The sequence below is a fragment of the Tauraco erythrolophus genome, chromosome 2, assembly GCF_009769465.1.
Source record: "Tauraco erythrolophus isolate bTauEry1 chromosome 2, bTauEry1.pri, whole genome shotgun sequence".
In the NCBI taxonomy this organism is placed as follows: Eukaryota; Metazoa; Chordata; class Aves; order Musophagiformes; family Musophagidae; genus Tauraco; species Tauraco erythrolophus.
This window is the reverse complement of record NC_141466.1, coordinates 1,397,986-1,421,903: the sequence shown is the minus strand read 5'-3', so window position 1 is coordinate 1,421,903 and position 23,918 is coordinate 1,397,986. Positions and strand designations below refer to the sequence as shown.

At 45.2% G+C, this 23,918-nt stretch overlaps 1 protein-coding gene across 9 annotated transcripts in view; it reads right to left on the bottom strand.

Moving 5' to 3' along the window:
- The window catches only part of ARID1B (AT-rich interaction domain 1B), a 358,666-nt gene that overhangs the window by 58,723 nt on the left and 276,025 nt on the right, over positions 1-23,918 (bottom strand). For 7 of the 9 annotated variants that reach the window (XM_086631993.1, XM_086631997.1, XM_086632001.1 and 4 more), the window contains 2 exons: positions 15,743-15,922; positions 8,841-9,168 (listed from right to left, as the gene is read on the bottom strand). In XM_086631993.1, coding sequence (XP_086488119.1) covers positions 8,841-9,168; positions 15,743-15,922 — 508 coding nt within the window. Of the gene's footprint in view, positions 1-6,801; positions 6,931-8,840; positions 9,169-15,742; positions 15,923-23,918 lie in introns of all 9 variants that reach the window. The other 2 variants (XM_086631996.1, XM_086632002.1) reach the window with 2 other exon arrangements.

Sequence of the window (23,918 nt, the reverse complement as noted above, 5' to 3'; positions counted from 1 at the left end):
TCCTTCCCAACACACTCCTGCTTTCACAAATTAAGCATGGTCACTCTCCGAAGGAGGGAAGGAGCAGGACTCTTGAGGCCTGTGGTTAATCTCTAATGGCACCAACAGCACACAGCAGTCTACTTGATTGATGAGGAACCAAAAAAGAAAAAAACATCTCCCCAAACCACTGGTTGCCTGCACGAGCTCTGCAGCATAGTGACATGCAGGGCTCCGAAATGATGGATTTACCTTTTAGTAAAACAAAATTCCAGATAAAAATATATTTCTCTTAGTCTCCCACAAGAAATGGCTTTGGTTAGCTCAGCATGTAAGGTTTCTTCCAATCCTTACAAGATTTTATCAGCAATTTTGAGATGACCTACAAGATGCATCTCCATTTAAAAAAAAATAATCACAAAGGTATGATTTCCAGCTCTCCCTTTACCATAATAAATACATATGAGATAAGTTGCATTCCACCCCTCCCAATACACTATAGAAAAAAGCCATATATGGTTCTGCTTTGAAAAGCAAAACGTGAGAAAAGGAAGTGCCCTTCGAAAAAAGAAAGAATAAAAAAATCAGCTTGAGATAAATGACTTTCTCATGAAGACGGAAGAAACACGGGTGCTTTTGAAGAAAAATATATCAATACTGGTTAATAGCTCTCTTAGAAATTACAGTTACAGTAAGCATTAACATTTGGACCTTCACCCCTCAAATCACTCAGAAACTTGGCGTAGGGAGAAAATATTCCAGCCGTTCCCGAAACGCCACCAGCCTCAGGTGGATAAGCACAGCAGCTACTTGGAGATCACGGCAACACTACTAAAATATCGCTTCACGGACCGAAACGTCCTGCCTGGATGTTCAAACAGCCCTAACAGAAAGCAAAGCGGGGCTCATTCCAGCGTGATCCATCGGGATCTCTCTAAAGGAAATCCAAAGTCTGAGAGTCTTCCGAGAAGTGGGGGAGAGAGCCAGGCTGGGAGAGTTGGGGCTGTTCAGCCTGGAGAAGAGAAGGCTCCGGGGGGATCTTATTGCAGCCTTCCAGTGCCTAAAGGGGCTACAGGAAAGCTGGAGAGGGGCTTTTTACAAGGGCGTGTAGTGATAGGACAAGGGGCAACGGATTTAAACTGAAAGAGGGGAGATTTAGATTGGATCTAAGGAAGAAATTCTCCCCTCTGAGGGTGCTGAGGCACTGGCACAGGTTGCCCAGAGAAGATGCCCCATCCCTGGAAGTGTTCAAGGCCAGGTTGGATGAGGCTTTGAGCAACCTGGTGTAGTGGAGGGTGTCCCTGCCCATGGCAGGGGGGTTGGAACTGGATGATCTTTGAGGTCCCTTCCAACCCAAACCATTCCATGACTCTATGAAATGATCAGACACCTTGAGACTGGAGAATCGTGAACGGCCAAAATTTGAACAGGAGTAATTCCTTCCCAGTGACTGCAAGTGAAATAAAAGACCCGCCAGAAAGAGCCTTTCTGCTGGGGGCTTATTTCAAAGGCAACAGACAAGGAACCCCGGGCACCGGCTCCAATTAGGGCTACTAGTCCTGTCTCAGCCTCGTTTACTTTGGGAATTGCACAGCTGGCAGCCCTTCATCTAGAAGCAGCCTGGTTTGAATAAGCAAAGAAACCTGAACGAGTATTTAACCTTCCTGCCCTCCGCTGCACTTCCCAGCAGCGACCAGCACCTCCAAGCTTAAGGGGAAAACAATGGGAAATACATACACTCCTCAGGGATTAAAGATGCCAAGTTCTGCTGTAGCACTTCAACTCCTCCTGCCACGCAACCGCAGCTTTTAAAATCACAACTAGAATTTTCAACTCAAGTTGCAAGATCAAAAGGGCCAGACTGGAAAATAATGCCTAGAAATCGACAGGCTCTAGGATGTAAAACACCTAAAAGAGTTCTGGGGTTTATTTATATTATGATTCTTTTTAAAAAATTTATTCCCCATTTCCGCCTCTTTCTTTTTCCGTTTGACATTTTAATGCACCATGTCCATTACTATATTTCCTCACCAGTACCTTCTAGTCCATCAGCAGCGCTGCATTACCCTGCTGTTGGAGAAAATAATACGGAAAAAGTGCTTTGCTGGCACCAGCAACATGGAATATGAATTATACATACATAGCAGGAGAGAAACGCCGATGGAAGGTTAGTCTGCCTGTACGTGTGCAAGCCTGCGCGTGCACGTGTGCACACACTGGCTGAGAAGGAGACAGAACGAACATTTTAAACTCATTTACACTAATTGTAACTGTTTCTCTGTAAAACGGAAGTTTTGTAGTATCAGTGCTGCTTTTAGGACTGAATGAGAACTTACCTGAATTTTTCTGACCTCACTGCAACGAGGCTCTAGTATCCAACCAGCTGCTACGCAATTTACTTAGAGAAGTAAGGATAAGGATTTTGGGGCAATGGATTTAAACTGAAAGAGGGTAGATTTAGGTTAGATATAAGAAATAAATTCTTTACATTGAGGGTGGTGGGGTACTGGAACAGGATGCCCAGAGAAGCTGTGGCTGCCCCATCCCTGGCAGTGTTCAAGGCCAGGCTGGATGAGGCTTTGGGCAACCTGGTGTAGTGGAGGGTGTCCCTGCCCATGGCAGGGGGGCTGGAACTGGATGATCTTTGAGGTCCCTTCCAACCCAAACCATTTCATGATTCTATGAATTTAGAACCAGAACCACATTCTAGGGCGCCTAAAAGTATGTCGAAGCAATGCGACACTCTACATTACTGCAGAGACTGAACACCATTTTGCAGGTGGCACAGGGAGCAGTGGGCAATAATGTAAATATCCACCTCAATTTAGGAACTCAATGACCAGGATTTAAAATGGCCAGAGGTTGCAAATAGCTAAGCTGGATCCCAATTCCTCAGTTTAATAAACTACTATGTCTAAATCATCTCCTCTAAAATCAATGACACTGAATTCTAAATTCCTTCAATCTATTAAAAAAATTGCTTTAATTTACAAAATTGCAACACGCAATCCTGGGAACCATATTAAAGGTACAGCACACTGAGGTCAAAGATGCTGCCTTCAAAGAGAGGATTGCTTCTCATGTAGGCACACCAAAACTCATTTGATAGTAATTAGTTCAGGTATTGATAACTGCAGTTGTACCAGAAAGAGGCTCACTTCAGCATCCAGTTGGATGTGTTTTTTACAGCCAGACAGTGCCAAATTACACCCTCCTGAGGCTGCACTGCTAACAGTATGCAAGCCACATGTTTCTTAACTATGTTTTCACCTTTCCATACATTAGTCACACCTTCCATTGCTGAGAAGACATGCTTAGAATGACCCTCACTGCTAGCACGAAAGATGCTGAAAATGATGATGACAAGCATCTAGCTCCAAAAACATCTGTTGACTTCAGGTGTCAATCTAATCATCAATTTTCAAAAGCCTGTACTGGGCACTTACTGTCGCGGGAAATGAAAGCTCACAGACAGTGAACACATAGTCCTGAAAAGTTTCAAGTTGGTCATCTACAAACTGAGGAACTCATGACTGGTGCTAGAAGATACTGGCTAAATCTGCTGCCCTTCACATCAACAGGGAAAATGCTCTCTCATTTGCTTAAAATTCCTTGCTTTTACTGAAGGCTTACTGTGCTGCAGGTCTGTACACACATAAATACTTACCTATCACTACAAATACAGGTATTGTTGTAAGAACCACAGTGTAATAAAGACTTAATTTTTTGGAGCCACCTGGTCCTCAGGCCTCCGCTGCGTCTAACCTCCAGCAGCAGAGCCAGCCCTTGGGGTCTCGGCCAACGCCAACCTAAGTTATGAAAAGTCCTTCCTTGGAGCTCAGTGGATGTATTAGGTCTTTGACATACAGTCCTTACCAGCTGGTCGGTATGCTGAAACCAAGACAGACACAAAAAGGAACACACTGTTTTGCAGTTCCTTCACACTGTCTTCCTGAAAATAAGGTGAATTCAAAGTATTAGAGAGTTATTCAAAGAGTATTATTCAAAGTATCAGAGAGTTATTTAGCATTGCCTGCTGGAAACAGTTACCCAGACCAAGCTTAAACATCCTGGTTAGTGTGAAACCACAGACACTGCTGGTTTAACAAAGAGGTCTTAAAAACACCTTTCTTTTCTTTAGCCTGACATGCTGGATCTCGTCTGGGAAACACTGACCTGCACATCATAAGATATTAGGTCACAGGGAAGGTATTCTGTAGCTGTAGAAATTAATCTAAGCTTAACAGGGAGCAGGTCTCAAGGTGAGGTCAAAGGCTAACTCAAACTGTGTAAACCTAATACCTTCCACAGCCACCACTTTTATTTGTAGGATTTTTATCTTCTCTCATTAAAAGGGTGGTGGTCTGCACCGAGGACGATGCACCTAGGTATAACTAGCTGACACTCAGATCCTGATCATCCAGCACTGGTTAACGAACATCGATTTTCTGTCCCAGTGGAAGTGTTTTTATTCTGATGCATGCCATTTAAATTCATTTTACACCGCTGCTTGGCACGGCTTGGCAAGGCAGAGGCAAACCAGCTCTCTATGTCTAAATGGGACTCCTGAGCTGGTAAAGGACAGATCCTGTGGATTAGCAGCTGAAGATAAATTCCTCTCCCCTAGTGATACTTGGCTATGGATTCAACAAGTTGACCTTGAAGGGGATCACAACCCACTTGCACAGAAATACTGCTGCGTAACGGTGAGTCTGACATAACCATTTCATTTTCTTCTTAGTTCTGCATAGACGGGTGTGTTTTACAGCCACAAAAATCCAGCAGTTCTTGAACCTCACAGCTGAAGCTTATAAACTCAAGACATACAAAGAAAATGGCTGGATACTATTCATGCACTTTGGCATGTAACAGCGGATGTCTCTCCAGTTAGAGAAAATAGTATGGTGTGAGTTCTCTCCCATTTCACTAATCTTTGCTTTTTGAACAAGAAAGCCAGTAGAGTTGTGCTCTAATTTTTTGGTTTGCTTTGTACTTTTTAATGCGCACATATACGAATGATGTTATCCAGGAAAAAAAAAACAAACAACCAAACAAAAGCAGCTACAGAAAACTCCTAATTAAAACTTTCTAATAACCATGAAGGCAGCAGTAATTTGGGTCTTATAGATTTCCTATGGAGGTAACAACTGAAAAAACATGATGGCAGGGAAGTCCATGAAACTCAAATCTCAAGTGGAGCTGGACCTGGTTGTGAGCGAGCAACAGGCTGGGAGCCAGCCTGGATACTTTCTCCCAGTGCTGTAATTTATAATATGGTTACAGAAATCACAATGTGATGGACTTTGGCGAGAAAACAGTAACTGCGTTTCAGGTGAATGTTTTGCACTGGATACTTACTCCTAAAAATTGTTCTAGCGACTAACTGAATTCCAAACACATGCATGCTCAATTACAGTGTAATAAAACTTTCTTGAAAATCCCATTAAGAAACCCTGTCATCACTCCAGCAGTATATCACCTCTCAGAAAGGGATCATATTTCGGGGCTTGCAGCTCACTGCCCAGGCAGCAATGACAATAACAGCGACAAGTCAAGAAAACAGGGTTGCACAGCATTGCTGTGAGACAAGAACATCACCAACGAGGGGAGAGAGATGATGCCTGGGTCAGGGGAGGAGGGATCGCATTCCTTTTCAGTGACCAAGCTCTTCATTTCCCTCTCAGGCACAAGGAAATGGAGCCATGCCAAAAGCCATGCAGGTGTGTGAGCGAGTGACATGCAGATTTTCATCGTGCTGTCACAGCGGCGTTAGAAAAAGAAGACAAAAAACCTAAAATCCCCTCTACAGTGCAACCTGTGTATCTTTCACATGATTTTTACATTCCTTCAGCAGCCTGATCGCATAGAATCATAGAATGGTTTGGGTTGGAAGGGACCTCAAAGATCATCCAGTTCCAACCCCCCTGCCATGGGCAGGGACACCCTCCACTACACCAGGTTGCCCAAAGCCTCATCCAACCTGGCCTTGAACACTGCCAGGGATGGGGCAGCCACAGCTTCTCTGGGCAACCTGTTCCAGTACCTCATCACCCTCTGAGCGAAACATTTCCTCCTTATATCCAATCTAAATCTGCCCTCTTTCAGTTTAAAGCCATTTCCCCTTGTCCTGTCACTACACACCCTTGTAAAAAGCCCCTCTCCAGCTTTCCTGTAGCCCCTTTAGGTACTGGAAGGCTGCAATAAGATCCCCCCGGAGCCTTCTCTTCTCCAGGCTGAACAGCCCCAGCTCTCTCAGCCTGTCTCCATAGCAGAGGTGCTCCAGCCCTTGGATCATCTTCATAGCCTCCTCTGGACCTGCTCCAGCAGCTCCATGTCCTTCTTGTGCTGGGGACTCCAGAGCTGAACACAGTATTCCAGGTGGGGTCTCAGGAGAGCAGAGCAGAGGGGCAGGATCCCCTCCCTCGCCCTGCTGCCCACGCTGCTCTGGATGCAGCCCAGGACACGGTTGGCTTTCTGGGCTGCCAGCACACGTTGCCGGCTCATGTTGAGCTTCTCACCCACCAGCACTCCCAAGTCCTTTTCCTCAGGGCTGCTCTCAATCCATTCTCCGCCCAGCCTGTACTTGTGCTTGGGATTGCCCCGACCCACGTGCAGGACCTTGCACTTGGCCTTGTTGAACTTCATGAGGTTCTCAGAGGCCCACCTCTCCAGCCTGTCCAGGTCCCTCTGGATGACATCCCTTCCCCTCCAGCGTGTCCACAACACCACACGGCTTGGTGTCACCTGCAAACTTGCTGAGGGTGCACTCGTAAAAAAAGTTGCCAAGGTCCCACAGCAAGTCTGGTTTACATTGCTACCTACCCGTACAGGTCAGGCTGGTGTGCCAAGGGAGCCTGAGCTTTGCCATAGTTGGGCTGCTGTGAAGAAAACAGGGGATGTCCACCAGCCCCAGACTGGCTGGGACAAGGAAGCGACCTAATGTATGGTGGCCTACAGCAGAACAAAGAACAGCCTCTTTGGATTTGCTCTGCATCACAAACACAAATCACTGTCAAGTACGCTCCTTCCATACACCAGACTTGCAAGAACAGCCAAAAGCCATCACACTGTCTCCCCTACAGTTGACTTGAGATCCAGGAGGAAGACAGTGTGCTTGCAACCCCTGGCTTCAGAGAGGTGTGACGGGTTTCGCTCAACCTGCAGTTAGAAACAGCCCTTTTGCCAGTACTTGCAGTAGAGAGTTGATGACTGCTCAGCCCTTCCACAGGGGCTGGATCACTGGAATGGGCAGTACATCATGGAAAAGCTCTGAAATGGTGCCGTTTTGCCCAGGCAAAGCTAGAAACCAAAAGCAGTTTTACAAAACTGTCTTAGGAGCGGTAATCACTCTCAAACACCACACCCTATGTCCAAAGCCCAAGTTGAATCACAACCAAACGCTTTCTGCCTCACACAAAGTCTTTTCTTGCTGTAAAGACCAACAAACATGAGCTTTTCCTTTCCTTACACGATTATAAAGAAAGTGTTCCTGCAGCTGCAGAGATGGCCTGTTTATTCCTTCGTGCCTGACCCATCAGCTTATAGCCTAAACCAGACAGACGGACGCAGACTTTTGTAAATCCTACTCGACAGGTCTATAAAAACACCAAGAAGAGACTGCTGGTTCACAGATACCTGCTGGAATATGGTCTGTTTTAAGGGAGCGTGGTTCTATTTTACTGAACATGAAGCACACTAAATTTACCGTTACTGTTTGAAAAGGCTGCTATTGCTTATCACTAGAAGCCACCTGCCTTCCAAACTTGCAAAACAAGAAAGCAACAGATACAGGGACACGCCAGCTCCCCACTCCTGGTTTTACACCATGTCTTGGAATTAGAGCCACTCTAGTGTCCAGAAACACTGGTCTTGGATGATAAATACCTGTACGTACATGTGGGCATCTGTGTATGCATAAATAAATGTAAGATGCTTAATACACAGATGCATATAAACACGCTCACCAGAACAGTGCAACCAGTTTTGCATCATTCCCAAATGCAATGGAACTTCTCGTAACACAACAAGATAATAAATGCACCAGGAGTTATTTGAGTCCAGGGAAACGCGGCAACTACTTCAGCTGAAAAATTTCCCAGAAAATATGATTTCAGGCACCTTACGGATAACCATGAATCAAAAGGTGCCTTTGCCAAAATCCACGCACAACTGGCAACACGCAGTTACGCTGCCTGTAGGGGAGACAAGAAGACAGATGATGGCTCCAACCTCTACAATCCTGTTTGCAGGTTCTCTCTTCAACTCCAGATTGCTTTTATGCCTCCTTCTGCCTTTCCCCTCCAGCTGCTCCCCTCGGCCTGCCCTCCTCTCCCCCTCGGCATGCCAGCCTAAGAAAACATCCCGTAGGAAAGAGCTGCCATCAGCACTGCTGCTCACAAAGCGGGCAGTAAACACAAGGGTTGATGGGCAGCTTCCTAAGCTGCCTTGCTCTCCGTCAGGGGCAAGCTGCCAAGGACACGCTGGCCCTCTCTCTACCGGAAATAAACCCCATGTATTCAGCTAAGCAGTTTTCAGCTGCAGAGGGCTTGTTTTCCACTCCTAATGTCACTGCAACCCTGTGTGTCCTCCTAAAGCCTGCAGTGCCAAGAACCAAACTGGACGTGGCCATCGTCTCCGTTGTTACAGCTGCTTTTCAAGAGGATAACTCAAACCCACGACAGCGTGCTTCCCCCCTACATTCAAGGAAAAGTACTCTTCCCATGTGCCATCTCGTCCCAGAGATAAGGGCACAGACAGAACATACACAAATGCATCTGCACACACCTATACAGTGCCGTTACGTCAGAAATGACCAGAAAAACATTCCTCCTCGTTTCAGCTCCTTTCACCTGGATGCATACCTGCTCTGAGCGGAGTTTGCAGCAGCCTGCATCACTGCAGCAGCCGCCTCCTGCGCCTTACGGTTCACAGTTGGCATGGGTGGGCCCATCCCAGGGCCTCCCTGCTGAGACATGCCAGGAGAATTGGGGGTCATGCTGCTCATGTTTCCAGGAAATGGTCTGCTCTGCATCCCAGCTGACGGCATCCGTCCCAGGGGCATGGTACCACAAGGCTGGCTTGGCCCCTGTCCGTGCATCTGACTGTTGGCATTTATACCCATGCCAGGTCCTGGGCCACTGTAACTTGTGTTGGGCACACCGCTGTACGTCGGTGGTCTGGAGTAGTTTCCTGCACAAAATGATAAAAAGCACAGAGCAAAACGTTAAACTTTTGAACAAGTATTTCTTATTTAGGAAGTCAGCAGCTGCAGAACTTACACATTTGAACTACAGTGAACCACACTGGCCTCAAAGTCAGAACAACTTTTTCACCATGAGGACACACAAGCAGTGGAAGGAGCTGCCCAAGGAGGTTGTGCAGTTCCCTCCTTGGAGGTTTTCAAGACCCAGTTGGATAAAGCCACGAGTAACCTGCTTTGATCTTGTACCTGACCCCGATTCGAATACAAAGACAGCCAAGAACAACTCCTGAGCAACCTTCCAACCTGAATGATCCTATGAACCTGACTTTCATGTACCCTCAAACATTTTCTGCCTAATATATGTCATGGGATATATGTCATGGGATAACAGCAAATGCTGTGAACAGCCTCCTGAGGGTTAACAACACAGCACACAGTACAAAACCACCGTATGCTGTAGAGAGATACGTGGCGTGTAAGAGACCCATTACATAAACTCAAGGGAGAATCTTATTTTTGTAATTTCGTGTTCTCATTCTTCATCTTTCTGCCCTTTCAGCAACGGGCTATTCTTACCGGCTTCTCACTCCCAACCGTTCTGCCCACCGGTGTCAGAGATGCTTTGGCACGGATTGGTGAGGACGGCTGCCAGGCCCCAAGGAAAACTCCTGCTCCCTCCTGCCTCACCCTGCCCTCCTGTTAAGAGGAGGTGGCAGTTTACAGTGCACCTCCTCTAGGAAAACTAGTATTACAAGAGTGATCAGCAGCAGTAGAAAGATGCTAATCTAAACAGGTGCTTGTGAAGGATGGCATGAAAACCTGGCTGACCCCATCTACACCGCCACCGGAGCAAACTGCTCCGCTTACAGCACCATAACTCGTCTGAGTGCTGCTCTTCCTCCTGTCATGTGGAAAGCTCAAGAAAAAGCGAGTGTACAGCGTTCAGTGTTACGGAAACAAACCCAAGCAGCACGAGAAAGAGGAAAAAAAAAAAAAAGGTAAAGATTTGATAGAAAAGTATTTTAGGAAACGGATCACATTACACTACTTCAGCCATCAGTTTTGACTTGTCTTTATTTCCATCTCATCCAGATTAGTGGAAACACGACCCGTTCCCTCCCTGCGGGATGCCGCAGAGCAGCTTCCTGACTGCTCTCAGATATTCCCACGCTCGTTCAAAGGCAGCAGCCCTTGGACTCTTCCTCTGAACGTGGACATCAGCCACGTCTCTTCTCAGGCCTCGGCTACCAGGCAGAGGAGTCGGTGGCATGCAACTCCTGTTTATGTTTAAAATAAATATATTCATCCAACATTTAAATGCACACATAATTAATTCATACACTCCTGCTGCTGTGCTTTGGCTAATCCTCCGCTCCTCCCCACCCAGTAACCGACTCACTCTGCTGCAAGTTCTCCTCAGCAAGAACGCGTGAGACCTATGCTTCCCAAGGAAATGCAGCAATTCATGGAACCATGGAATGGTTTGGGTTGGAAGGGACCTCAAAGATCATCTAGTTCCAACCCCCCTGCCACAGGCGAGGACACCCTCCACTACACCAGGTTGCCCAAAGCCTCATCCAACCTGGCCTTGAACACTTCCAGGGATGGGGCATCTACAACTCCTCTGGGCAACCTGTGCCAGTGCCTCACTACTGGAATTCTCTTCTGTTTTAGAAACCCAAGTTTATGCCTGGGGTTCTTCACAGAAGGATCCCCAAAATGTGGTTCAACAGAGATGAAAGGCTCCAGATTCAGCTTTATGTCAACTCCAGACTGCCCCTGTCACTTCTCCTCCTCCTCTAGGCTCGGCTGCTGGCAGCTGGCCATTGCCCGTTCAGTGAGCCATCGCCCCTGCCAGAGTTTGGGATGCTGAGACCTGCTCAAGCCACCCCTCGGACCCAAGGCACGGGACCGCAAACCGAAGGGTTCCCTAATTTCACACTGCTCTGCTCAGCGTCAGAGGTGTAACACACAACTCGGATGTTGCTCTGGTTTTCCGGTTGTTTTTTGCAGGAAAAAGGTAACGCCGCAAGATGGTGTATCAAGGATTACGTACAGCCAGTTAACACATTTTATGTACATGCTATTAGTAACACCGCTTCCCAAAGTGAAGCAAATTCCTTCCCTAGACTAGCAGACCTGATATCCATCATCACTGGGAGCTACTGCCAGTCCAATTTACGTAAAGCCCACTGGGTTTGTTGGTTAGGGTCTAAGAAGAACGGTTCAGCAGCTTGCTTGGAGGAGCAAACACCAATGCTAAATACTGTTGCTGTTTTGATGCTATTTCGAATTGGGACAAAAAAAAAAATCTCTTTTTTAGTGTTTTGGCTTCTTCAGCGTAAGCACAACACAGAAAAAACAGTGGAATCTTCTCCATAAAAATATGTGGCTCAGTTAAAATAGCTCCTAATCATTCACCTCCGGGGATACGTGTCCAAGAGCACAGGGAAGTGGCATCTTTTCAATAACGAAAAAAAGTTTCCGTGTTTTTTCCATGTTTTTTTTTCCCCCCTAAGCATTTCCTCAATACCTCAAGTACTAGCTATTCTTATACCTTTCCCAGACCACAAAAAAAGAAAAAAAAGGCAAAATAAAAGCCAAACAAAATACAAGAGGGATTGCCAGGAATGAAGAGTGCAATCTTATTTCCATGTTTCTCTAATAGATTAGTAATTTGTTGGCAGTGGCTTTGACAGAAAACAGATGGATGCAGCATTAAGCACAATGACTGCAGCAGATGCTAGGCCAGCCCACATCAGCTGGACGTGTCAGGCAGCCAAGTCCAAGAGCCCACACTTTTCAAGTGGGTACAAGGCTGGCAACAGCAGCTGTACCATCCTACTGAACAACTCCTCCCCTCCGTATCTGAGGGATTTTTGATTCCAGCTCCCCCTCGGCAGAGTAGAATTGTACCCAGAGAGATGACATCTCAAATGCATGAGAAAAACCAAAGTAGTACCTGGAATCAGGAAGAAAAAAAAAGAAGTGTAACGAAGATAAAATACGAAAAAGCCCACTAGCCACCTGCCAAAGACAGATGTTCATACTTCCTGCTGAAACTCTGGTCCACTTTGTCCAGGTTTGCTGAACAAAGTGCCCTGATAGCTTGCCATTCTAGGCAAGCAGGGAAGAGGGAAATTCGACAACTACCTGTTAGTTTTGCTCTCTGCTTTAGAGACGTAGGTCAGATTCACAACAGTATCTTAGAATAATTTCAGAATTGTTTACATGTGCACTTAACCATTAAGTTTTTCTCGCACGGATGATTTAAACACATCGTTCTGAATTCCTCTGAAACTATTTTACCTAGATAAAGTAGATACAGCTGATATTTAAGTCTTAACTCCACGGGCTGTTGGCGTATGTGGGTCTGGATTCAGAGGTCTAGACTCTTGAGATACTTAGGGCATCTCACCCTTAAGATGCTACCACTTTAATTAAAATCTAGGATTAAAATCAGTGGGAACTAGATAGCAAAGTGCTTTTATGAAACGAGTCCAACATTAGAGGTTACAAAGCACAAATACTCAATTCATACGACTCTACCATGAACAAAAAAGGTTTTAACTTCCTGTGAAGCTCTGGGGTTGTGGTTCAAACACGTTCAGCAGTGGTTTCTCTCTCTGTTATACCCAAACAGAACAGCTTTACTGCTGAATTGAGCAGGAGAAGTTAGGAAGGCGGGATGCATTTCTGACATGTTTTACTGATCTGCAGGAAGTTTTACCCTGCCTCAGTCTTAAAAGACCCAACTGACTACAGCATCTGACCGCTCCCCAGAGGGCATTTAAGGGACATTTTGCTGTGGCAGCAGTTTGATGCTCGGGTCACAGACCAGAGCTTCATTAGCCCCCAAGCTAGATGTTGTCCAAATACAAACCAAAGAGACTGTTTCTTTCAGTAACAACTTCCATTCTCGCTCTGCCTTTTTTTTTTTTTTTTATTACAAAATTAAAACTAATGTTCTGTACTGCATGTTTCTGTGTAGTATCACAGGCACAAAGAAGTGTGGAGCCAAAGCCATTTTTTATTTTTGTAGGAAACGGTTTCACAGGATTGGACTAGGTCCCCAGTACAGAACTGCTTCCTGGGAAAATACATTCTGCTCTTATCATAGATCAGAGTAAACACATGAAAACCAAATAAATCAACCAGACTGAAATGGATCATTCTGCTCTCATGAACTGGGGGCTAATACCTCCAACCTAAGCTTACTGGGGTAGTCTTTACTACGGTGAGCAATTCCACTGCAGAGGAAGGATGCTAGCCTTGAGCAATGGTTTTTAGGACAGCACGCAGTGAAATCTAGCATTCAAACTAAAAGCTTAATGCCACAGAATGCATTGACACACATATAAAAATACAAATATTCCTGTTGCACTCAGTCTACGTTTAACAACATTCTGGAGGAAGACCTATGTGAACAAAACACGGAAAGCAAATAAAATCCTTGAGAATTATTTTAGCTTAATAATTTAAGAACTTGGTTGCAACCCAGGTAATTCTTAATATATTTGTCATTCTGGCAAGAAAAGGTAAATGGGGTAATGTTATTATATATTCATCATTGCTGGCATATAATTGTGCTTTGTAAGAGGGTATATTAAGAGATGCAATTACAGATTACTTTCATTTAAAATGAAAAATGCTATTAAAAACTTAAATCTTGGTAAATACAAGACTTTGAAATATCACCATCTTCATCCCAGGATTTTATTAATGGTCACATTAGCCTGGTGAAAATGCAGCATTCTTCTGCTCTATTTGTTACCTGTAGAGCTGAAAGTCTGCAGGGCCCTAATTTTACGACGACCAGTGCACGGGATCACTGGTACTCTCCAAGAACTGGCAGAAGAACACGCTTTTCATCCATCACACTATTCACCAGACCCTTCTGAAACGGCCTGTTAATGACAATGATGCTCATTTTCTTCCTGCCCCTCAAGTTCACTTTTTAATAGCCTTTTCTTCCTGACCACGACCCATAAAATCATTACATAGGCACTTTCATCTACAGAGGGAGGAAAAGAACTGCTGAACTCAAGCAAAAAAGAAAGTAGTATTCGGCGTGTTACTTAAATGCATTGATTTAGTACAAAAACCTTTCCATTCAATCAGGGTGGATGGCTAATGTTTTACTGCACTTGACACCCACTATTCCCAGGGTTCGGAATCTCAGCAGCAGCAGTACAGCTGGAAGTCAGGATAGCACATCATAAATCCACTGGATTTCTACCAGTTAAGCTAGTTGCTCACTGTGCAGATAAAAATAAGCACTTGGACAGCATTTTATGGCCATAAAATGCTTTCCAAATAAAAGGAAAGCACCAGTCAACTGGAGTTAGGTAATTAATCTTCACACATGGCTATGAGGCATTACTAGCCCCATTTTACGGTTAAGGAAAGCGAAGCAGAGAAATGAATCTACTTGCCTAAGTTGAAAGATGGTGTAAAAGGCAGAGCCAAAATTAGAAACTGGGAGATGTTGGCTTGTAGCCATGTCCTCACAACACTACAACAAACGTGACCCAAAGATGAAACAGAAAAAAACACTGCTCAGGGTGGCACAGCTCCCTGCAAACAAACATCACAACCAGTTCTCAGAAACTCCAGAGACCAAAATAACCATCCTTGCTAGCACGGCCGAGCCACCACCGAGCCGGTACAGAATTTCCCATCACTGGCTCCAGTCCTTTTTGAGGATTTTAAGAAAGCAAGCAATAGTAGGAAATGCTGGAACAGAAAAGCTTCTTTATATACCTCTAAAGAAAATACTGCCCCTTATATATGCTGTGGCTTGACTTCAAGTTCATTAAACCCCTAAACAGATGCATACTTTATAAAGGTTATCCAGTAAAGGCAAAACAATAGACAAGTTCAAGGTTGCAAGCATGGAATGTCCAGGGACAGAAACTGTGTATTCTATTTTTGGTTCAGTCCTCCAACCATTCTGTCAAAGAAGCAAAATAAAAGCAACTGTCTCGCAGTCGGAAGGGTTAGTTAAGATTCACAAACCATGTGCACTGGAGCTCACTATGACATTCCCTCAGTATTCCCACTGTATTATTATGCTCGTTAGAGGACTTTAACCCTCACAGTCACCATGGAATTTCAGATTGGCCTTGGGGTTCCATCTAAGAAAAGAAGTCCTATTTTGGGATCAGTGTTGTGATCCTTATTCCATGCTTGGTCAAACGTGGCCTTGTCGCAGGGACGACATGCTTGGGCTCCTAAACAATGGCCCTGGCAATGCAACAGATTCATCATTTCCTTGCCCAATTTAAGGTCACTATTTTTATACAGAGAAAGGCGCTTATAACAGAAGCAGCTTCTTCCACAAGGTGCAGCTCCATCTCTGAGTGACAGTTTTGTTTGTTCAGGGCTTTTTTGGGAGGGTGGTGTGTGTGTTTGTTTTTTGTTCCGTTGTGGTTTTTTTTTGTTTGTGGCTTTTTGTTGGTTTTTTTTTTAAGAAATCACATCCCTACCTATGTACATGATAATATATTTTACAAATATATATATAAAAATTATCATATGTACTACCAGCAAGCGTTTTACCTTGTGGTCCATACTGGCTCATCTGAGGCCCATAGGTACCACTTGAATTACTCTGCTGAAAGCTACCGATTCCAGGATGCACCTGGCCTCCAGGTGAGGGGTGTGGTGACATGGAAGGTCCAGTTTGCTGAGGTCCATACTGTGACATTTGGGGATTCCTCTGTATGCCTGCCATAAAACCTAAAGGGAAAAAAGCATCAAAGCGAAAATTAATATTCAGGTAACTGTTCTTTGTTTAAGGAATCTTTGACATGAAAAAAAACACAGCCCTCTAGTTATTTCCAGACTAAAGATACCCAGAAAACTTCTGTTGTTCATATGAACAGAAACAAATGCATGTCAGCAAAGCTGTCTCAACAGCCAAAACCTGTATACGAGGCTCAAAAACTTTTACTTGTAAGACAGGGCAGTCCTGCTTAGCAGTTGGCTGCTGATTTTAAAATTAAAACAATCCTTAGGAAAAAAAATTAAAGGCAACTGTCTGCATTACCTAATAAGTAGTAGGGAATTTACCTGATGACTTACGGTGGGAGTATCGCAACTTCCAAAATTACACGTTGTTACCAAAACGCGTAACTTCAGTGTAAGGAAATCCACTGTAAATACTCCTATTGCCCAAAACATTCAGGATATAAAATTTCCCTTTACGTGAAGACCAGTCATACAAGCCATAAAAAAAGTCGTTTTGGTGTGTATCTGTGCTCTACGCCCTTCTCCTGGTCTGTCCCCAGTACACCAGTATTGCAGTCACTCTTTTTTTCCCCTTTGTAAATGCATTAATGAATCCCGGTTTAATTTAAGGTTCAAAAGCTGCAGCAAGAGACTTGGTGAAACACTATAACATCTAGAGGCTTCATACGAAGTGGGGGAAGAGGAGAGCTTTGTGGCAGGGTGTTTTAAGTTTCCATGAACTGGGAGAAATCCTGCAAACCTGCCCATGACGTGTCTATACAGGAACGCTGGTTTTCTAACTTTTTGCCCTGAAAGGTTTCAGTGCCGCTTGTGATGTTGAAGAGGATGTGCTGAGGAGATGGCAAGGTTTCTTCCTTCTATCTGCAGGAAATCTGCTTTCTTTTCTGTTCTGCTTGCGTATTAAACGGCATCCTCTCCGCAAAGCACCACGTGAGCGCACCAAAGGGCACCATTCTGCACCATACCTCACCTGGCAGCACGAACCATGGCTTTCCTACCGTCAGGGAGAGAGTGGAAGAATCATAGAATGGTTTGAGTTGGAAGGGACCTCAAAGATCATCCAGTTCCAACCCCCCTGCCATGGGCAGGGACACCCTCCACTACACCAGGTTGCCCAAAGCCTCATCCAACCTGGCCTTGAACACTGCCAGGGATGGGGCATCTACAACTTCTCTGGGCAACCTGTTCCAGTGCCTCACCACCCTCAGAGTGAAAAATTTCTTCCTAATATCCAATCTAAATCTGCCCTCTTTCAGTTTAAATCCATTGCCCCTTGTCCTGTCACTACACGCCCTTGTAAAAAGCCCCTCTCCAGCTTTCCTGTAGCCCCTTTAGGTACTGGAAGGCTGCAATAAGATCCCCCCGGAGCCTTCTCTTCTCCAGGCTGAACAGCCCCAACTCTCTCAGCCTGGCTCCATAGCAGAGGTGCTCCAGCCCTCGGATCATCTTCATAGCCTCCTCTGGACCCGCTCCAGCAGCTCCATGTCCTTCTTGTGCTGGGGACTCCAGAGCTGAACACAGTATTCCAGGTGGGGTCTCACGAGAGCAGAGCAGAGGGGCAGAATCCCCTCCCTCGCCCTGCTGCCCACGCTGCTCTGGATGCAGCCCAGGACACGGATGGCTCTCTGGGCTGCCAGCGCACGGTGCCAGCTCATGTTGAGCTTCTCCTCCACCAGCACTCCCAAGTCCTTTTCCTCAGGGCTGCTCTCAATCCATTCTCTGCCCAGCCTGTACTTGTGCTTGGGATTGCCCCGACCCACGTGCAGGATCCTGCACTTGGCCTTGTTGAACTTCATGAGGTTCTCGCAGGCCCACCTCTCCAGCCTGTCAAGGTCCCTCTGGATGACATCCCTTCCCCTCCAGCGTGTCCACAACACCACACAGCTTGGTGTCATCTGCAAACTTGCCGAGGGTGCACTCGATCCCACTGTCCACGTCACCAACAAAGATGTTAAATAGCACTGGTCCCAGTACCGACCCCTGAAGAACACCACTCGTCACTGGCAGATGAGGCTCTGAGTCCAAACACATGCAAACGGATTTTGAACCCTTCACAACCCTTTGCTATCTAGCATACTTATCCATCCACTCAAACCCTGTCAGAGGCAAGAAGCTTGATGCCACATGTCGTGAGGAGGAAAACAAGTTGAGATGATCTTGCACCTGCTTGTCGTCAGTTCTTTTGTGCTATGAGCAGCTCAGCCCATAACGTGCTACAACTCTTAACAACTGCAAGGTCTGGCAGCACATGCACGGTTCTCCCTGACTTTTGTACAAGTCCCAAGGCAGAGCGTTTGGTCCCACCTGAATTGGTTCGGAGGAAGCTGGACCGCACGCGCTGGCATGCGGCACGGCAACCAACATGGGCGAAACGGCGGCTTGGCAAGTGGTCTGTACTGCTTGGAAAACCTGGTACTTCTGCGAAGGGTCTTCTGTTCACCGCGGGCCTTCTGATCTATATGAGATAACTTTCCAAGCATCGTGCCAGTGATAAAAGTTTTCCAGTCCAGTTACTATTGCAGATCCCACTTCTCTTAACTCCACAAAGCTGGATAACACATTGAAAAGCTATTGTTTGTATGGGTTGTAGTGAGTTCCAGTAGTGATGCAGAGGGACTGCTGGTTGTTGAACCTAAAGGAGAACACGTACTCCTGTCTAACGGAGAACAAGGAGAACACCAGTTTCAGCCAGCTCTGCTGTTTTCAGAAGGGCTCCTGAAGGGACTGGAGTAAGAAGTAAAACAAACGTTTTCACTCAAATGACCTCTTCTTCAGAAAACTTTTCCTAATCCATTTCTGATGCTGTTGTGTGGACTGCATAGCTATGTGTGCAGCTGTAAATAAAACTCACCAGGACCCTTTCCTGGCCTGGAAAGTGGTGTGGTGTGGCATGCTCGGGTCCATCCAGCTAAACCTGCCCCCTCAGTCCTGGCAGTCTGACTTCTATGTGTCGGCCCATCTGCTGTTTCTAAGATTCATAGATTTCTAGGTTGGAAAAGACCTTAGAGATCATCCAGTCCAACCGTCCCTAATCCCCATTAAACCATATCCCTAAGTACATCATCCACCCTATTCTTAAACACATCCAGGGATGGGGACTCAACCACCTCCCTGGGCAGCCTATTCCAGTGGCTGACAACCCTTTCAGAGAAGAAATACTTCCTAACATCCAACCTGAACCTCCCCTGACTAAGCTTGTACCCATTTCCTCTTGTTCTATCACCCATCACTAATGTAAAGAGCCCTTCCCCCACCTCCCCACCATCCCTTCTCAAGTATTTGTAGGCTGTTTAATAATACTTCATCCATGCCCTGGGCTTTGGCTCAGGCAGTGCTCACAGGCATCGGCCAAAACCACACCATGGGGCATGCCAGTAATTCCACAGCAGACATAACTCTGTGATACTGCTCAAACTCATGCCTTGGCTTGAGTTTACGGAGATGGTGATTAACAGAAGAACAGAACAGACACAGCTTTTGATGTGAGGCATGAGTTTCATCATCCCAGCTGGTCTGAGATCCCTCTCAGATGAGGTCAGCGTTGCCATCTTCGCTTGAGCGTGGACAGGTAAAGAATTAAGGAAAAGGAAGCCTAAAATATAGGACAAGTATCTGCACCCTAGATCTTCTATCACTGTCTGTACAGTACGCTGAAGCATGGCCTTAAAATAGGACATGCCCCAACTTCTTTCCAGAGAGCAGAGGAGCCATTTCAGCTATAGATGTGACGTGGAGAAGAAGGTAACATCAGGTCCTTACTGTGATTCCCTTACAAGAAAGAGGAGTCTCTCCTCATCCACCTCTGCGAGAGCCCAGTGAATGTTCAGATATTAGTGCATGAGTTTGAAGTGTTTCAGATATTTGCAGAAAGCTCAGTTGTCTTAGGGAGAAAAGGAGTTCCTGGTCAAGACGTTAACATTCTTGCATTATAAAACCAACATCAATTCTGGAAATCTTATCAGAAGTGAAAGCGAGCAGCTGGCATACATTCATTTTTCCTTATTTACACACATTTTCCCTAGTGTTCAACTTCATTTTATCACCGATACAAAAAGAAATAAATTTTCTTCCCAGAAAATTAGATCTAAGATAAAGTTTGCTTTTGCAAAGAAGAGAAGTAGGATTATATTAGAGCTGTGCTGGAGCAAAGGCAGCGGAGTGATTAAATAGCCAGACTGCATCTGACATGCCAACCTCTGCGACAACAAGGTAGGGGTTTTTTTTGTCTTTTAAATAAACTGCTAGGAAACAGCTACGAGTTCAGACTTTAGACATTGCAATGGCAACGCACTCACCAGTGAGCAACTCCACTGCCTTCCCTCAATATTAGTGACCAAAGAGGTATGGATGATGCTTTACTCGCCATCAGAAACGAGATTATTTACCAAAAAAACACTCGAGGGGATTTTGGCAAACTAAGCAATTTCGGGAGCAGCTGAATACAGTGAACCTGCCAGAAGCATTCCCTTCCTTTTTAGTTATTTTTCATACTACGTTTATGTACCTAAAGAATGGCTGTCTTTATTAAAACCCAATTTCAAGTTGTAGAGTCATCTTTGCACTTTTTCAGTTCTAAATGAAACAGTAGCATACTATTAACAATCAGCACACCGTAACTGTAATCATAGAATCATAGAATGGTTAGGGCTGGAAGGGACCTTCGAAGGTCATCTAGTCCAACCCCCCTGCAAGGAACAGGGATATCTCCAACTAGATCAGGTTGCTCAGGGCCTTGTCCAACCTGGCCTTGAACGTCTCCAGGGATGGAGCATCCACCACCTCTCTGGGCAACCTGTTCCAGTGTTCTACCACTCTCATAGTAAAAAATTTTTTCCTAATATCCAACCTGAACCTACCTCCCTCTATTTTAAAACCATTACCCCTTGTCCTATCATAACTGGCCCTCCTGAACAGCCTCTCCCCATCTTTCCTGTAGGCCCCCTTGAGGTACTGGAAGACCGCTATAAGGTCACCCCGGAGCCTCCTCTTCTCCAGGCTGAACAGCCCCAACTCTTTCAGCCTGTCCTCATAGGAAAGGTGCTCCAGCCCTCTTAAATAATGTAATAAAATATGCTGCGTGTTCAAACAGAATATAATACAAGGTTTAAAATTGGTCAGGTACCAGCGTATTTTTCTTCTTACTTTTCAGCAAAATACAGAGAAAAAAACATAAACCAGGTAATGCTTACGATAGCAGTGTTTCTGCTCCTTTGATAAAGGAAAAGACAAAAATGAAGCTTCTGTTGTTCTATACAGCATAACATCTGGTAACATATATTTATATAGCTAATACCATTTACGATGCCTTTGTCAAAACGTTTAAAATCTTATTTTTCCCCTATGCATATGTACACACAAACCAGATAAACAGCAAATTACTAAAGCTTCATGAAATTATGCACTACGGTTGTCTTAATGACATTTGTACCTGACCAACGCGAAATCACCTGTTTGTTGAGTACTATCTCCACAGCACTAACCATGAAAAACACCCACTGAATGTGCTGGGTGCTGCTGTAAAGCATGAAACGGATTCTTTTGATAGGTTAAAGTCTTGGCTTGAATATGGAAAATCCCTTCCAGCAAAGGAGGAGCTCAAAGGCAAAGGAAGTGACTGCAAAGTGGCAAGTTACTGCGGATCTGCTGATGGGCAGCAACTGTCTGCTGGCACACGCTTAACCCACAGCCAACGAGAGGAGTTTTGATTCAGCCACGAGCAGCACATCGCTTTTCATGAATGAATTCGACCTGAAAACACGTGGAACACTTGCTCATTTTAAGCTCAGGAAAACTTTGGAGTTTACAGCAGTAGCAGATCATCATTAAGTTACACATTTGATAAATAAAAAATGAGGAAAGATGCAACTTGCAACAGTGTTTTGTAAAAAAGAACGTATGTAAGAAAAAAATACATCAAGCTATTGCTTCTTCTCGAGAGGCACGCTTAGTGACAGAGCATGGGACCAAAACAACTGAGGCATCCTTCCACGTGAGGAATATGGAAGTTTCCCTTGTTCAAGGGCAGAGGCTAAAGAAGGGGCGAGACAGGCTTATCACCCTGAAAATCATGGAATAAGAAAAGCAGAAATTGATTGGATGCATTCACCAATTATCAAATAATTAGAGAAAAATAACACAAAATTATCTTCTTGCAAATCAGTAAACAAAACCCAAACACAAATATGTGAAAAGAGCTATTTTCCACTACCTATAAAGGAAAAACTTGCATGTGTGGGGAATGACACAAATTTCCAACACTTGGTATGTTAGCAACTGTGCTGGTTTTGGCTGGAGTAGAGTTAATTTTCGTTACAGTAGCTAGCATGGGGCTATGGTTTGGATTTGTGCTGGAGACAGTGCTGGTATTACAGGGATTTCTCCGTTACTTCTGAGCAGTGCTCACACAAAGCCAAAGCCTTTGCTGCTCCTCACACCACCCCACCAGAGAGTAGGCTGGGGGTCCACAACAAGCCAGGAGGGAACACAGCTGGGACAGCTGGCACCAACTGACCAAACGGATATTCCGTACCATATGACGTCATGAACAGCATATAAAGCTGGGAGAAGGAGGAGGAAGCGGGGAGGATGTTTAGAGTGATGGTGTTTGTCTCACTGGCAAAGAATGGCATAGTATCTCTCTAAAGAGCTACTTAAATATACATTAGAAAGGATACTATGAGAGAGATTTAGATACTGGAAAAAGTCTAAGCAGACAAAAATTTTATACGAGTCTAACAAAATAACAGCAATAAAGAAGTTGGGGAAGGTTTGACCCCTGTATCAGGAGACAACCCATGTAAATCAAGTGAAATCATGCGGGTGGCTTAAGAAAACTGGCCTCTAGAGCCAGCAGGCACAAGATTTCTTTACGTTCAAGACCATGCACTTTCCTCAGCTCTTATTCTCCCTTTCCAGAAGCCAGCCTTACAAAAATACACCCGTTGGACTGGTGACAGCACGCACGAAACCTGCGTTTGTCACACACAAACAACGTCCAGTTCTGGAGCCCCCAACATAAGGACATGGACCAGTTGGAGAGGGTCCAGAGGAGGGCCACGAAGATGATAAGAGGGCTGGAGCACCTTTCCTATGAGGACAGGCTGAAAGAGTTGGGGCTGTTCAGCCTGGAGAAGACGAGGCTCCGGGGTGACCTTATAGCGGTCTTCCAGTACCTCAAGGGGGCCTACAAGAAGGATGGAGAGAGGCTGTTCAGGAGGGCCTGTTGTGATAGGACAAGGGGTAATGGTTTTAAAATAGAGGGAGGTAGATTCAGGTTGGATATTAGGAAAAAATTTTTTACCATGAGAGTTGTAGAACACTGGAACAGGTTGCCCAGAGAGGTGGTGGATGCTCCATCCCTGGAGATGTTCAAGGCCAGGTTGGACAAGGCCCTGAGCAACCTGATCTAGTTGGAGATATCCCTGTTCCTTGCAGGGGGGTTGGACTAGATGACCTTTGAAGGTCCCTTCCAGCCCTAACCATTCTATGATTCCACACGGAACATCCGCCCGAGTAACACACACCACAGGGTGATGGGCTGCTAAGCGTGAGTAGATCGGCTTGGAGTGTAAACCTCACCCAAACGATGCAAATACTAATTCTCAATACTGCTGTCTGGTTAATAGGCTGGCAAAAAAACATCTCGATCAAATAACTAAAACACTTTCACAGATGGCAAACAAGATTCTGATCCATATTTAGCACAGCTAAGTTACAGCACTGCACCAGTACAGCATCTTTGGATGGCGCTGGTACGAACCCGTTAGATGTGTCCCAAGCAGCAGCAGTGACATGGGTAATACTTAGGTATGGAATACACCAGATCTTTGCTAATACCCCTGGTACTGAGAGAACGCTTCTGCTGGCAAGCAACTTGGACAACTGAAGGGTAGCAGCATAAAAAAAACACAATGTACTGAGACCATTGACACAGGAGAAATTAAGAGGCTTATGCTTCATAGCCTCTAAAAAGAAGGCTAACAAT